Genomic DNA, 16,363 nt, shown 5'->3' with positions numbered 1-16,363 from the left:
ATTTATGTTTATGGCAACTAATTTAATCTCTTTTTTTTCTTGAGATTGTTCAGTCTCTGCTTTATTCTAGTCCAACAATTTCTGTATCAGCTTGAGAACATTCTCAAGTATTATCGGCTTCCTTAATACAATACTAATAAAAGTGGACATATAGTATTAAAATGTTTCATTATATAAAAATATCTACAATATTGCACACTGACCACAATGCCTTAAAAGTTGTTTTGCAAACCCCAAACTACAATTTGTTGCATATGAATGTAAAATATCCATACTTCTATAATTACTTAGTTTTCTGAACTATTTGTTTCTTTGAACATGCCAATCTCTATAACTACTGGATCAATTTGAAAAAAATCGATTTCATCATGTTAAGAGCTTGGGGCAGAGAAATGTGTGTAGAACCACAGGGCAAAGATAGTAAACTATAAATAAAAATACCTTGTGACATTATAAATTATTTTTTATTAATTACACCTAATCTAAGTTTAAAAATCCATAGCACCTTCTAGAAAACACAAACAATCCACTTTATTGATGATAACATCAAGATCCTTTTTGGCAATTGTTTTTCTTTTGTGATGTGTTGTATATGTAAACGTCTCTTTCGCTATTGACTCCAAAAACATTTCCTGAAAATATAAAAAAATATTTTAATAACTTAACTACTGTTGTAATAAAAGTAACTCTGTAATTTTATTATTGTAATTTAATAAAGATCTCGCTCTCAAATAAATAGATACCTATAGAGGAAGTTTTTAATAATAAACATTTTCTTCAGTTATGAGTAAAGGAACTGAATTGTTTTGTCACGGACTAGGAACTACATTTTAAGGAACACTGAGACGTGAAGCAATCACTACTGTTCAATAGTATTAACTTTTAAGAATTTTGTTTAAATTTCAAAGAAACATAGATCATAGATATACAAACCGTGGCTTTAGTAACTAAAAATACAGCTTCAGCGTTCACTATGTGTACATCAGGGTCCATCTTCATTATATTCTTTATTCTAGCCATTGGCAATCTTGTGCTTCTTACCACAGCCTCACTTTTAGCATTTATAACTTTCTTTTCTGTTGGTACTTGTTCCTCAGTGTTGAATATTTCTGAACTTTGAACACTATTCAGTTCCGTTTCGTTTATTTCAGATGGATTTTCATTTTCAAAATAATTTTCGGAATCATCTACAACATCAGAAATATCTACTTCTGTGTAATGCTCTTCGTCACTCATTGTTAGAATTATTTATTTCAAATTTACTACAATAAACTCTTGATTAATGATTAGCGTTTCGTGAGTAAGTAAAAGCTAAAGATTAAAAAATAAACATTATATTTTATCTCAATTACGTGTCAATTACAGTCAAAAGCAATAAATTGTAAAATGTAAATTGTAAACTCTATCTGCCCGCCCCAGCTGTCAAATTGACAAACAGAAACTGGCGCGAAATATTTATAATGGGAACCACAGATTAGTTATATGTTATATAAAGAAATGAGATGGAAACTGTCATTTGCTTTTGGTATCAATCTATAGTCTGCGCTAGTCAAAGGCGTTAAAATCTTGGCGCTAATTCAAACCCAAACGTTTCTGAATCGTCAAAATACAGAAAAATAATAAAAAAATCATGGACGTATAAAAAAAGACGGACGCCGTATTACGAACAAACAACATGAAGCCACCATAGTAAGCTAGCGATCGTGTAAAGACAATAAACACGCACACACTCTCACCATAGTAAGCTAGTCGGCCGCCATTACGTCGTAAACTACCGACTGATTAACTGCGTCACTGTTTCACAAAAAATATTTAAAATGCCGTCTTGCGTGGTTAAATGGTTTCGCAACAGTACAATTTTAAATAACAAAACACAAGGGATTACATTCCACAGGGAAGCAAGTTATTTCTTTTATGTTTTAATGACAAAATTATTACGGCAAAATTTATAGAAAAAAATACAGCCGCCATTGTCAACAGGACAGCTGTTGCCATGGCAACATGGCACACACACATGGATGTTTCGCCGCCATTACTAGGCTTCACTCAATGTTTAGGCGATATACCGTCCGTCTTTTTTTATACGTCCATGAAAAAAATAATAATTTACCATCAGTTCCGAAATCAATTTCTACGTCTCGAAATGATCTAAAAGAACCGACAAGAAACCCCATACCTAGTTGCTCTTTTAAAATCTCATAAATGTAATTTTACATATTTTAAAACAATAATCATGCCAGATATTCTGTGTTATTTAAGCGACTTTTTAGCGACAATTTTCCGTACATAAAAGCTCCCGACAAACTAACATACATATTGTCATTACGTGCTACTTTTTTAATAATTGCATGGATATTGGATATGTATCACTTGTTTACTTATGTTACTTATTAAAATGCCGAAGTAAGAGACCTTTGTATTAATTATTCTTATCCAATTGTTTCTTCCAATTACCTACTCTAAATTCAAGGCTGTTTAAGTAGATTCGGATAACTTTTACCAAAAATGAATCATCAATCATGATTACGATATTACTAGACAAAACTTAACACGAGAAATAATACTAAATCTAAAGCCGAAAGCGGACTGTATCTGGTGAATAGATGGTGCCATATTTATTTATTATCCTAATAGGTAGGTACCACATACTTGGCACAATTAAATTAAAATGTTATTCATTTTGTTATTTACTTCATAATTATTTATACCGCATTTAGACATTCGTAATGCTGTAGGATATTCTAGCATCCAAAAATTGCTCCGTTGCGACGTGAAGGAAAGACAACAGACAACCAACTTTTATTTATAATACATAAATACAATATGTTGTTACAATAGCTTAATAATGTTAAAAACTATCTTATGATAAAACGTTAAGATGTTCTGTAAAAGTTATGAAATTATGAACACTTGATGAAGCAGTTAGCAGTTTATTCTCCAGAAAGATAAGAATCGTTTTTGAGATTTCATTGATAAATGATACCTAAGTAAAAATACCAGTTATAAAATATATAAAGAACATTGTTTGCCAATTCATAATTAAGTTTAAAAATTTTAAACCAAGTTGATTTCAGTCGGGTTATTCGGACATTCCATTTTCGTGGGATTTAAATGAAACAAATACATCAGTCGTAATAAAATATAATTATCAGTTCGTGTTGAGTATTAAAACAATATTTACATACACATTCATATTATATACACATCTAAAATGTAACAATTAAGCATAATCATTTTATGTACAACATGAAAACTACAAAAGTAAATCCTATTTATTGTGCTAAGTATAGAGTTACGAACAATATTCGTTTATGATGTAAAATATTAATGGAAATGGCTATGAATTTGAGATCTTTCGAGTCATAAAATCATTTATTTATAGTAAATTTCAATTATTATTTTATTCCATTAGAACAATCTATATTCAGTCGAATGACAAGACTTTTTAAATAATCGTAATAATTTGATTTTTGATTCACAACATTACCGGGTAAATATAGGTTTTTGATCACCAATTAAAAAAAAACCATGGCATACCATAGCACGTAAATCTACATGCTAATTTCATGTATAACATAACACGACTTTATTTTTGTAGTTCTTGCATTATTTTAAAGCTTTCAACATGACCTGTGAAGTGGTTGTAATAAAATTCACTTTTATGGACGTTGTGTCCTTTTCTTCGACGAAAGTACTTATATGTAATTGGTTTTTACGTTCACAAAGTTCGTAAGTAGTCGCATAGTTTTGAAGATTAAGAAAATTTTAACCTTGAGCGTTCTGGTGTAATTTTATGAAACATTCAAACATTTTATCAAACACATTCATAATAAAATAAAACTAGTGTACATATCGAATTCATTCTCAGTATAATAATATAACAGATAAGGCACTAACGTGTACATACTTCTTACAGATAACTATTTATACTAAGCTTTGGGAAATCCGTGCTAATGCCATAACAATCTTGTATGTTCTTTTATCAATGCAGTCATTTACAAAATATCACATTATTCAAATAACAAATGGATTTAATTATTTTCAAGTGTAAATTGCAGTTGTATTTCGAGATAAAATTTATAGAACTTTTGCCCTATGCTATTTTATTGTTGTTCCGTCCAAATTCAATTATTCCATTTGATAGAAGACCTGCATACTTTCTAACGTAGATGACATATTTTCAACTTTCAATATAAAGATTTTATTCATTTTAAGTTAATACAAGATTTACGAATTTCACAATCACCCTACTGTAAGCATAACAACTTCTTCCAGATAGATCTTTTTGGCTGTATGACTGGCAACCCAGCTAAGATGGCGGCATCGAAGGCGTCTTTCAGCTGTTTTCTTGTTTTCGCTGACGTTTCTACGTAGACAGCGTTTATTTTTGCTGCCAATGCTCTTGCTTCTACTTCGGTAACTGCGTGTTCTCCTCGCGCCTGTAAAAAAATAATGTCCACGTTATCAAATAATTTCAGAAGTTTATTAAGGTACCTACTGAATGCAGAACAACGAACACACGAAAAGTCAGACAGTTAAAGAAAATTATTCACACACAGAAAAAAAAAATGATTCTAAAAGAACATGGCACCTATTTTAAACGTTTTCAAATGTTATGCTAATTTTAAATGCGATTGATGAGTGAAACTTACTCTCAACGATTGAATAACCCGTCCATCGAGCGCCAAGTCACTCTGTGTGCCGACTAGAATTAAGGGCGCGTTCACATTCGCGACCGCGCGCGTCCACCTGTCCGCGACCGAACGGAACGTCTCCGGTCGCACCACGGAGAAGCATAGCATCAACACGTCTGTGCCCGGGTAGCAGAGCTCGCGGAGTTCAGACATTGAATCCTGGAATGGAAATGAGTGTTGTAAATTAAACATTTACACATGGCAATATTGTCAATTTTTGACATTGATATTTTACCGCCAATTTTTTGTGAAACTTTTTTTTTTCAAATTAAAGAAGAACAGGAAAAAATTTCGTCTAATAAAATAGGGCAGCAAATGGAATATAGTTTTAAAAAACTATACATTGACAAATCAACACCACTAACGATTTCCCGGGAAGATATTTAAGAAATTAGAAGTTCTGAAAGCATGAAGCTTTTGTATTCCGCATTTTATCAACATGTTTATAAGGTTTCAAAGTCAACTTCAGAGAAAGTGTGTACACAATAAAATCAGAGGGATTGGCCTGTTATACGGTGAGACACATCGATCAAATTGGTTGCATAATTTTAATAACACCTTTACAATGATTGAACATTCTTATTACAAGCAAAAATTGCAATGTACTGAAATGTTAATAGTTTTCGACAGACTTTGATTGTAGTGATCTGTCTATTTTAAATGGGTTGCAATCTCACATAAATGTAATATCAAAAATAGGTGGTAATTTGTTGACAATTTCTACAAGTTTAATTTCATAGGGGAGTGTTGCTTATGACTAGAGTTGATAAATTAAATTACAATTTCACTTAGCAATTTCCAAATGTGTGACACTTGTAATTATTTTCTGTAACTTTTAAAAAGAAAGTGCACGATTTTTATTCATTTATTGCGAGTAAAGGACTTATTTATAAAGAAAGAAATCAGGAACACAATTATTAGGTCCTCAAGCAGACCTCTCAGTTAATGTCAATTACGCAGTTATAACAACTATTAACTAAGTAGAGCAGGCGTAATTAAGGGGGGATAGTTTCACCGACTCGGAAATTATAGCGAGCGGTAATTTTCACTAGACATGGGTAGGTAATGCGTGTAATAGTACAAAAGTAACATCACTTTGACACGTAATGCAACATCACGCATTACGCATCAGTTACAAACATCACTCGCATCACTCACTTTTTTTTATTTTGTTTTACATTTGCTTGCGTTCATTATAATTATTAACAAACAACATAAAGTACGTGGCCAAGTATGAAGGAAAATCAACTACATTTTTTAAATATTTACTTAAATTGTAATTTTACGATATGTAATAACTAATAAGTATTGCAGTTATTATTGCTATTTTTCAATATGATCTGTAATACTTCACATCTCACCATTAATATAATATAAACCTCAGATATAAACATTATAATATTATTAATGTCATCATTTCATTAAAAATCGATCGGGTAATGTGTGATGTTACGGAGTAATATCACTTCCGTGGAAGAGATGCGTGATGTTGCATTACTATTTGACGTACTGTTTTGCGCATGTCTAATTTTCACCTACAGTATGTTAGTTTATATCGCCTCCGGTATATAATATTTATTGCAATATATTTAGCTAGGTACATTATATAAGCGTTGAATTATACATCCTAAAATTTATGAGGGTAATTGTATGTAAGTTGTAAAGAGAGTATATTTAATATTTAATTATGAGGAAATAATATTATAGAGCAGAAATTACATACGTTTAATTTTATTTTAGTAAGTAATTGAGTGTTACATTTTGTGGTATGATAGTAGCTTGCCTTTCTTAATTTATAGTTATGACGCTCATTTTAAAAAACGGCGATGCACTTTATTTTAATTGAAATAAGCAATGGCTTCCTTCTTAGATTTTTTCAGCTGTAAAAGTAAAAGACTGTAAAATTTTGTTTATAAATCTAGTTATTTAAACAATTCTTATATCGATTTTGCCACCTTTATGGGCTTAAAGGTGACAAAGTCGTACCACAGACTCAAACGATACAAATGTTATGATATCTTTTACCTTCAACATCACAAAACGTGTAAATACAATAAATCAGTTCCCACCTTTAACAAGAAGTTCACACCGATGTTTATAAGCCATTCACGCAGGTAGGGAAACTGTGGGAATCCCGGCATGTGTATAAAACACAAAAAATGGACAAACGTTTGATCGAACACATTGCGGGACAATGCATGCACGTGCTTTTCGACAATATGGTCCATTCAAGAACAGCTGGGGCAGGTGGGACTTTGGGACTTTTATGGACTTGCAAGGGACTTTGTACAATATGTGAATTGGCGCTTGGAGCAGGGAAACCTTAGATTCTCACTGGCATGCACATCATTTCCCGTAACAGCCTTTCGCATACAATTTTTTGTCATTAATGTATACCTATAGCATTGACGTTGTTTCCGTAATCGTCTTTATACTTACATATCTGATTTCTATCACAGTTTATTTTAAACAAGAGGTAACTGACTATCTGTGTTATTTAGTTACAATATGATAAAAGTAGAGACTCTGGAATTTTATAATTATCTCAAGAAAATCAGAGTAAACTGTTAACTGATTTACCACACAATTTTAACGTTTAAATTCTTATTTACGAGTTGTGAATAAATAAAATAAACAGTCTCACCTGACCAGCTGTATCACAGATTTCCACGCAGACCGGCCGGTCGTCTACGTCCACCACGACTGAAATAAAAGAGAAGTAGCTCAAATTGATGTAAACGAAATAATTAAACATTCTGTTAAAGTATAGAGTCTAGAAATCTAGAAGAGAGAGTCTAGAAATCTAGAATAATAAAAAAATTATCCAATTTCAACGCAGGCATCATGAAAATTGACAATTTTTTTGGATTTATGTCTATTATTTATATAGAGTATCGATATCACTACATAGTATAAAACAAAGTCGCTTTTTCTGTCCCTATGTCCCTATGTATGCTTAAATCTTTAAAACTACGCAACGGATTTTGATACGGTTTTTTGTAATAGATAGAGTGATTCAAGAGGAAGGTTTTAGTGTATATAATTTATTAGGTTTTAGACAAAGCGGGCGAAGCCGCGGGCGGTAAGCTAGTATCGTATAATTATAGTGTTTCTGCTTTGTGCCTGCAGCGGAAACTAGAATGCAGGCTCAATTATTTTGATATAAAAATCTCTGTATGCGTTAATTTGCATAGTGCATACAAGATCTCAGAAAAACGCAAAAGCCTCAAGCAGACGAATGATTACCGTTAATTAATTGTTAATTGCTATGAGCTACGCCACCGATCTTAATTAGTAATCGAATTATGCAGTACAGTTACTACTTTACGGTTGTATAATTCCCAGTTCTGCTTCGTTACGCTAGTTTTTGTAGGAACGAATATTTTTATTTTGCATTATTTTCTGAATACAGATAATGTACATAATATTGGGCCAATGCCAAATATTATGTAGTATATTAACGAATATGCAATCGTGATGTCACATATTATATGTGATTGAATTTAATTTTAAATCTAAGTATATCAGCTACGAATGATAGGCTACCAAACTATTGATTGCATATAATCAAAGTGTTCATTAAATATCACAGATAATTAAGTAGTAGGTATATTATTAGTATTATTATATAGGTATCTTAAAGAAAAATGAAGACAGTGGAAATATTAAGTGAACGTAAGCATGTTATTTATGTTTTAACTGTCACTTAATTATGCTATTTATTACGGCAAGTTTCTGCTGCTCAACTGACTGGATAAAAGCCATGTACATAATCGAGTAATCGAGGGTAATTACAATCACAACAAACCAGACAGGCGATAGTGTGTTGTCTCCTTAACATCTCGTTAATCTGATACTGTGCTACACCTCGACCCATTTCCTCTGGCGTATCTTCATTATATATAAACACGTTTATGACAGGACGACATGATAAATCGCCCGTACGGCGTACCACCACGATTTCTTACTTCTTGAGATGCGAATTCATTTATTTGCTATACAACACATAGGAATACGTCTGTTTAAAGTTATATTAGCAGAAAAAGTGAACCAATGAATATAACTTGACTTTCTGTAATCTTGACGAATACTTTTTCTTTCCATTATCAAACGTACTTAAGTCTATAAGGTACCTATATTTATTTAAATACTTACAATAGATCCATTAAGTATCTTCTATCCTACATTCCAAAGTTCTTAAAGGTAAATACTTGACTCTTGGTGTTTGAAAACATCAACAAGAAAAAAGTTTCAAAAAATATTTCTATTAACACGTGACTCGTGAGCCTTTAACACAATGTTGCCGATAATTCGAATAGTTTCTATACATTTTTCAACTTTGATCAGAACATTGATTTATTCAGCCAGTATAAACTAATATAAAAGAAAGGTCGGCAATTTATCGTATCGAATGCCCGGATGCACTTTGTAGCGGTGTATTATGCGAACATCCTGCGTTTTGTTTTTACTTCTATGTGAATTTTTTCTACGTCAATGCAAAAATGCATTTTTAGCAATTTCAGCTTGTTTTATGATAGAAGCTGACAGTCTACTGTAGACAGTAGGTAAATGAAAATGTACATTTACTTATACTATAAGATACTATGCTAAAGGTAGAGTAGAGTTATCATAAATTGTTTATTCGAAAAATTATGTATCTTTCACAGATAATATAATTCTATAATATGTAGTAATGTAAATCAAATGTGTATTGTAGATTTGCTTAATTCAAGTTCAACAATAACTACTCGAAAGTACCTAATTCCTATGAAATTTTAATAAGGAATCATTACTTTTATAAGGGGAATTAGTAAACGTTCTTATGAAAACATGTGGTTTCTCTAATTAGAGACTACTATCATATTTAGTTTGTTATCTGCATTACGTAAAGATTACATATTATATTGTTTGCTTTTATCCTCGTAACGAAAGATAAACGTTTAAATAATTTTAATTACGGCATTTCCAAAACATAATCCGAGTGCAAATAGGTATAATGTACAAAACTGCAAGTAGGCTACTAGCTAGGTAGGCTCATTTCTTGGTTGAGTATTTAGGATAAAATTACAAAAAGTATCTTTAACGCAAAGAAAGTTTCGCACGGTACCAAATTGATTTGGATAGGTTCATTAGGTACCTATTCGGAATTATTAAAAAAAAAAAAACAGAAGAAAATATTTGATAAAATGATATCTAACACTGTCAGTTCGATTAAGTGTTGATGCGAAAACATTTTTGAGATCAAGGCTGGCTTTATTGTTTTTTTCGTGCACTAAACAAATTTGAAAGTCCCGTGAGAACCGGAAATCTCGTTTAAAAATCGCAATACAAAAGTAAAAAAACTCTTGCAATGTACGTAACACATTGTCCACAAAATAATTCTTCAGTACCGCGTGCATCGAATATTTAATTCATTAAAACGTCGCATAAATCAAGTGCAATTAAAAAGAGCAGTTATTGATTAAGCCATAAAGTTTAAACTGATCTTTTGCATGCAATATGTAATGCGACAGCTTTTAAGTGATATTTAATATTTCTTTATCAAATGATGCACGTTATTAATAGTATTGGACTGGACGTTATTCCATGGGATAATAAGGTGTTTCAACAAAATCAATAATTATTTCAGAAATAAGTGTTAATCCTTATTAATGTACTGTGACCACACACACACAGAATAAGCAATAAAATTTCAAATATGACCGGCATCTTACCAATAATGTATTCCCTCAAAATAAACCATTGTTTATTAAATCTTGTTTTTCGTTTATTTTAAATGTAAATACTAGCCGAATGGCATTTTTATTGTTTAAATGCGACAAGATGAACCGAGAAATGTGACATTGAATCTTATCCTGCCAGTAAATTACCTTTTTTGCAAATAAGAGAACACGCGGAAACATCTCCCGGCATTTACCACGAACAATCATTAATCTACATTTAACAAAGCCACAACCTTTGTTCAGGTCACAGCATTTATTGGCATTTATTAACGCCCTAATGAGATCAACCTGATGGCGCCAGGACGCATTTACCTACTAAAACCTATTTCTCGTTGACCTATTTGAACATGGCAAGTTTGACAATACCTCTATCAATGACATTTGGAAACATGGCAAGGCAACATCATAGCAACTATACCTATAATTTATAAACAGGCTTTATTTAACGGGTTTAATTAAAAATCGGTCTGATGAAAGAGCGATATTAATCCCATAAAGATATTATGATTCATGATCTTCAAAAGGGCCAACAATTTTTTAAACTACGGTCAGGTCAAAGTGCATAAGGTCTGAACGTGAGAAGCTGTGTGGATGTTAACACAATTAGCGTAGTTGTTAAACAAATCTCAGTATAGTGAAGACAGATGCATTATTGTCATAATTAACTCTGACCATTTGAGTTTGTTTCAGAATTATTTAGAAATAAATTTTATAAGACAGTTCTCTTAAATAAGATAACATTTGAGAAGTATTATTTTCTCATAATTAAAGTCACGGGTGGTATGTGTGTGATATAATGATTTTGTTAAATAAAAAAGAAAGGTGATTTCAATGTTCTCCGAATTCGGTAGGTAATAAAAAGGGTTGATCACGAACGTTTCATATTAAAATGATAACGGTCGAGATATAAATCGGTCAACGAAAGTTATCATCGTCCTAAAGAACTTTTAAAAGATAATAAAAGATGTCTCGATTAACAAGAAATAACGGCGCGAATTTTATCGGAAGCCAAAATCTAAATTCCATTATTGGGTCAAGTTTTGTTTTCGCCATATTTTATTTCCATAATTGTGGTTTTATGATAGCATCTAGTTTAATGCTATTTTGAAGCGAAATATATTTTTTATGAGATGAAGATTACATAAGTCTTATTTTATTTAAATTGAAGCATACATAATATGTAATGAGACTAGAAGTATATTATTGAGTAATCTGTACCTCAAGTGAAAAAATGTGTAGAGACCGGATTAGGCATTTACCTAATAAGCAACTTAAATTACACGCAATATGTAGATTGTAGATGTATCATCAATGTGCATATGTAACAAAGATGTAACAAAATAATGTTCAAGTTTCTTTGCAACTTTAAAAATAATTATATCAATGTAAACTTATCGCATACCACACGTACAGATGGTAATGTTAATATTTAAGGTTATTGATATCAATTTACCATTACAATTAATAAGGAAAGATTAACTATATTGCGTAAACAGAAACACGTCTAATTTTTTCAGATGAATTCTTAAGCCATAAGGTTCATTATTAAACTGCTGCCTGATGAATGCCCTGCATCCAAATACCTCATTGAGTAAACAAAACGCAGTACATCGGCAGGATGTTCGAGCATTCACGTCACTACATTGTTTTGCTGAAATGTACAAGCAGTATTGTATAGGAGTGACATGTGTTTATATCTCGATGGTAGGTCTGATGATGGATGGTTGACCATTAAGTAGGTTAATGTATAAGTTTTATAGTTTGAATTAATTTTCTGTCTATGGTTTTAGGAACCGATATCTACCATACTGTGCACATTTACCTATCTGTGTTTTTTCTACTCTTCTTTAAGGATCCTTCGAGTTTAATTAGAGACAAACACTTACGATGCTGGGTTCTAAAAGTGGTGTGAATTCTATTTTATTTCATTGGTACAATACAATTATATTTTTTAAATATATCTATGCATAATTTTCGTAAAAAGATTATTTTAAATAAATTACTACTTACATAATATATTATATACAAATTTGTTGTATAAAATCTACAATAGATATTATGATTGTAAACTTCACGATAACATCAGCAGTTGATACAATAATGACGACGCATCATAAAAACATTTTTACAAAGAGTTCATATAAGGCATATGTATTATGTTATATAGTTTCCATTGTGTGCAAGCCTTGAGGTCAACGTAAATAGAATAATTCTTACGTACAATCAAATAAACATATCGCCAGTTACAGAGGTTACCGACCGCATTCATTCTCTTCCTGTGTGACGTCTTAATTGCAGAATTTATCTCTGTTATCCTAGTACAAGGCATTTTAGATTAAGCTCATTTTGAACAGGAAATTATCTGTTTTCGCACCAAAAGCTTTGAATATTGAACAGATGTAGATGAGACAGGAATAACAAATAATAATTAGAGCATTAATTAGCTTTCCGCAATTTAATCTATTTAGACAGGACGAAAAAACAATGTAGGTACCTAGTAAAGAAAATATTTTTTACCAAAACATATTACGTACACTACTTAACTTCGTAATTTGCATTTCATTTCATGGTTGGATATTTCAATATTTGGGTCACATTTTAATCATACTAAAATTTCGTGGCCAAATTGAGGTTAAAACCTTTGAAATGGTTTACATGACATGTAGAGATGGATGTATCCTACGAATGTGCATGTTATGTATGTTTTCTGGCTTTATTTCCGTTGTATGCATTGTCCTAAATATGCAGGTCTTTGTTCTGACTACGGTGCCTGAAACTATCATTTTCCCCGATCCTGCTATTTTTTTTTTGTGTGGTGTCTCTCAATGTTAGCCAGAAGGGCTTCTACATTTTAACGCGGACGCGGGGGTGAACTGAAGGTTCACCCTGGTAGCGACATGCACAAGGGCGTCCCCCCTTGACGGGGACCACGAACCTCGGCTTGAGCTGTCGCTTGAGTGGAGGAGGCCAGAAGGGCCCTAATCGGACGGGCGCTCACCCGGGTGGGCGCGGGAACGCGGAACAAGGGACCTCGTCTTCGCCGGCGAAGACGGTGTACGCTTTCTGCTGTGGTGTGTGCGGTGTCGCGGTTGGTTCGACGTTGGGCTTCAATCGCCGAGTCTAGCCGTGCGTTGGCTTTGGTAATGTCGTCGTCGGAGTCGTCCAAGACGTGTCTCGGCCGCCTGCGACGACGAGTGGGATCGGGATTCGCGACGTATGCGATGGCCTTTGTCACCAATGGGTTGGGGTGGTTTTTAGCCTTGTCGAAGTAGCGCTTAGACGCTTGCTTCATCCATTGGGCTATGGTGGGGAGTTCTAGGTCCCTATGTAGGTCCACGTTACGCACGAACCAGGGCGCTCCAGTCGCCGTTCTCATGAACCGCGACTGAATCGTCTGGAGCTTGTGTATGGAGCTGGGGGCGCAATGCGCGAAAACTACACTACTATAAGTGAGGATTGGACGGACCACCGTTTTGTAAAGTGTCACCTTATGTCTAAGGGACATTTTACTGCGACTGTTTATAAGGTAATAGAGCCGGCTAAGAACATAGCTGGCTTTCTTACGGACTGCCTTAATGTGGGCTTTAAATGACATGTGTGCGTCTAGAGTGACGCCTAAGAATTTGGTGTGCTTTTGCCACGGAATGACTTGGCCATAGAGTTTGACACTATCTATGGCCTCGGGGCCGCCGCGCCTGAAGAGCACGGCGGCGCTCTTGTCGGGGTTCACAGTGATACCCCATTTGCGAAACCATTTGCCTAGTGCATCGGTCGCGGATTGTAGGAGTGGAGTTATTCTTTTGCGGTGTGGACTCGACACGTAGAGTGCCGTGTCGTCCGCGAAGAGGGATAGTTGCACTTTATCGTGCTTTGGGATGTCGCTAGTGTATAGCGCGAATAGGAGGGGCGACAAGACGGAGCCCTGAGGGACTCCGGCCTGGATGGGACGTGAAGACGAGAGCGTGCCGTCTAGTCTGTAGCGGAAGGACCGGTTAGACAAGTAGTCTCGTATGATGAACACGAGACTGTCTGGCACGCCGAGAGTGTACAGTTTGTAAATCAAACCGTTGTGCCAGACCTTGTCGAACGCCTTCGCTACGTCAAAGAAGACCGCTCCCGTTCTGTGGGGTGTGAGGCGGGTGAGGCCCGCGAGAATGTACTCCGTGATGCGGTGTACTTGGTGAGGACATGAGTGAGCTCGCCTAAAGCCGAATTGTTCGTCCGGGAGCAGTTTTTTGGCAATGACTGCGTCCCAGAGGCGTTTTGAGATGATTCTCTCATAGATTTTCCCCAGAGAGCTGAGGAGACTGATGGGACGGTAACTAGATGCCACGTTCCGGGGTTTGCCCGGTTTGTGGATCCCGATCACAATTGCTTCCTTCCACTTAGCGGGGAAGGTACAATTGGCCAGGAGACAATTAAAGGTGGCTACTAGGAGAGCGATAAGGGCGGGCGGCAGGCTTTTTAGAGCTCTATTGGGAATAGAGTCTCCGCCTGGGGACTTCCTATTGGCAAGTGACTTGATGAGTGATTTTACTTCGGTGGCCGTCGTTGGTGACAAGGGCTCGGCATCGATACGAGATCCTGCTATACTTGCATGCCCTTTTTACAAAATTAAAAGGTTAATAGTGCATTTTATTTTGTTCTCTACAATTTAAAAAATAACCATAAACTCTTTTTATTTTTTTTATGAATTATATTTTTACGACGATAAACACCTGAGCTCCATAGAGGTTAAATTTGGACCATAGACAATAAGAAGGCGCAGACCTTGTGGTTACTGACCAAGAGAAACCATAAAAATCGGCAGGTAACTCTACCATAAATGTAAAAATTATATGGGTTACGGGAAGTCTAGATAGTGCATTACCTTAAAATTATTGCAGCTTGAATTATTTGAATTTGAATTTCTGTCCAGCATACAAAAAAAAACACTGAAATGTTTGCCCCTTTTTTTCGTACATAACACACAAAAAAAATAATGACAAAGTCATTAGGACTTTCTGGTGTTCTTATACATATTATAAAGGTAATGTAATGTAGTTTATATCTTTAATTCGTAAAGTTAAAAAGTTATGTAATGACTAGGTCGTGTTGGCTACATCTTAAATCAAGTGTAATTATTACTCACAAAGGAGTTCCGATAATGCGTGGTACAGACTGCAGACAAGACAGTGAGTTCCACCGACCATTTTTTACTATATTGACTGACAAGGTGATTATAGATATTTATGAATAGGGTTGCTTAATAAACATAAAATGAAGATAAATACTATGGTAAAATAAACAGTTTTGGATCATTTATAAATTATAACCTTATCCAACAGGTATTATTTTACACCAACGCCATGTTTTGGAAAGTACACAAAAAAAAGGAGTATTTTAGAGGTTTTTTTGCGAAATGCAACGTCTGAGGTGTTAGTTTGCAAGACTGTGCTAAAGATTACTCTGAGAGGGCGCAAATAAGGCTCTGATATTCAAAGACACAACCACCGTAATCATTTCTTTGTCTTGACATCCCGGCGACATACACACATTCTTTGAATTTTCATACCTGCCCATTTGGAAAACATTCGCGGTTCGGAGTAATATTGCTGTTCTGTTATCTATAGGTGTAAAAAATATAGATTTTATCACCATTGATGTCATAGTTTTGGCCAGACGATAAGAAACTAAACACAATTCTTGCAATCGCAAAGATTATAAAAAATTGATATAGGTACAAACCATTTTAAGTTTTGTAGTAGGTATATGTTTAGAAATTTATCTATATCACGATACGAACCGTGTATACCAACTAGAGAAGCGTTGTTATATGTTTGACAGCCCTAGGACTATCTACCTACTAGCAATAAGTCATAATTACCACCAACGACGGCGATCCTTCTACGGAGCTCCAATCCACTTCCATAACAATTATCGATGGATTAGTTCCTCTTTATGGCC

The 16,363-nt window shown here is 34.2% G+C and overlaps 2 protein-coding genes across 2 annotated transcripts in view; both read right to left on the bottom strand.

Annotated features, from left to right (window-relative positions):
* Positions 1 to 442: 442 nt before the first annotated feature.
* On the bottom strand, positions 443 to 1,419 carry LOC149904385 (DNA polymerase epsilon subunit 4-like). The gene is made up of 2 exons (XM_090107355.1): positions 934 to 1,419; positions 443 to 632 (listed from the first exon to the last, which is right to left on the bottom strand). The coding sequence occupies exons 1-2, from the start codon at positions 1,234 to 1,236 to the stop codon at positions 489 to 491; spliced, it is 447 nt and encodes a 148-aa protein (XP_089963481.1). The 5' UTR covers positions 1,237 to 1,419; the 3' UTR covers positions 443 to 488.
* A 1,706-nt stretch (positions 1,420 to 3,125) lies between these two features.
* The window catches only part of LOC149904384 (uncharacterized), a 36,926-nt gene continuing 23,688 nt past the window's right edge, over positions 3,126 to 16,363 (bottom strand). The window contains exons 2-4 of the mRNA XM_090107235.1: positions 7,339 to 7,397; positions 4,653 to 4,853; positions 3,126 to 4,439 (exon numbers count right to left, since the gene is read on the bottom strand). Of these exons, the coding sequence (XP_089963361.1) occupies positions 4,248 to 4,439; positions 4,653 to 4,853; positions 7,339 to 7,397 (452 nt within the window). The 3' untranslated portion in view covers positions 3,126 to 4,247. The remainder of the gene's footprint in view (positions 4,440 to 4,652; positions 4,854 to 7,338; positions 7,398 to 16,363) is intronic.

The sequence above is a fragment of the Colias eurytheme genome, chromosome 11 (genome assembly GCF_061535395.1).
Source record: "Colias eurytheme isolate Ceu_HAF_F1 chromosome 11, ilColEury1 Martin Lab GWU primary, whole genome shotgun sequence".
NCBI classification, from domain to species: domain Eukaryota; kingdom Metazoa; phylum Arthropoda; class Insecta; order Lepidoptera; family Pieridae; genus Colias; species Colias eurytheme.
The sequence above is the reverse complement of the archived record's forward strand: the minus strand, read 5'-3'. Positions and strand labels throughout refer to the sequence as shown.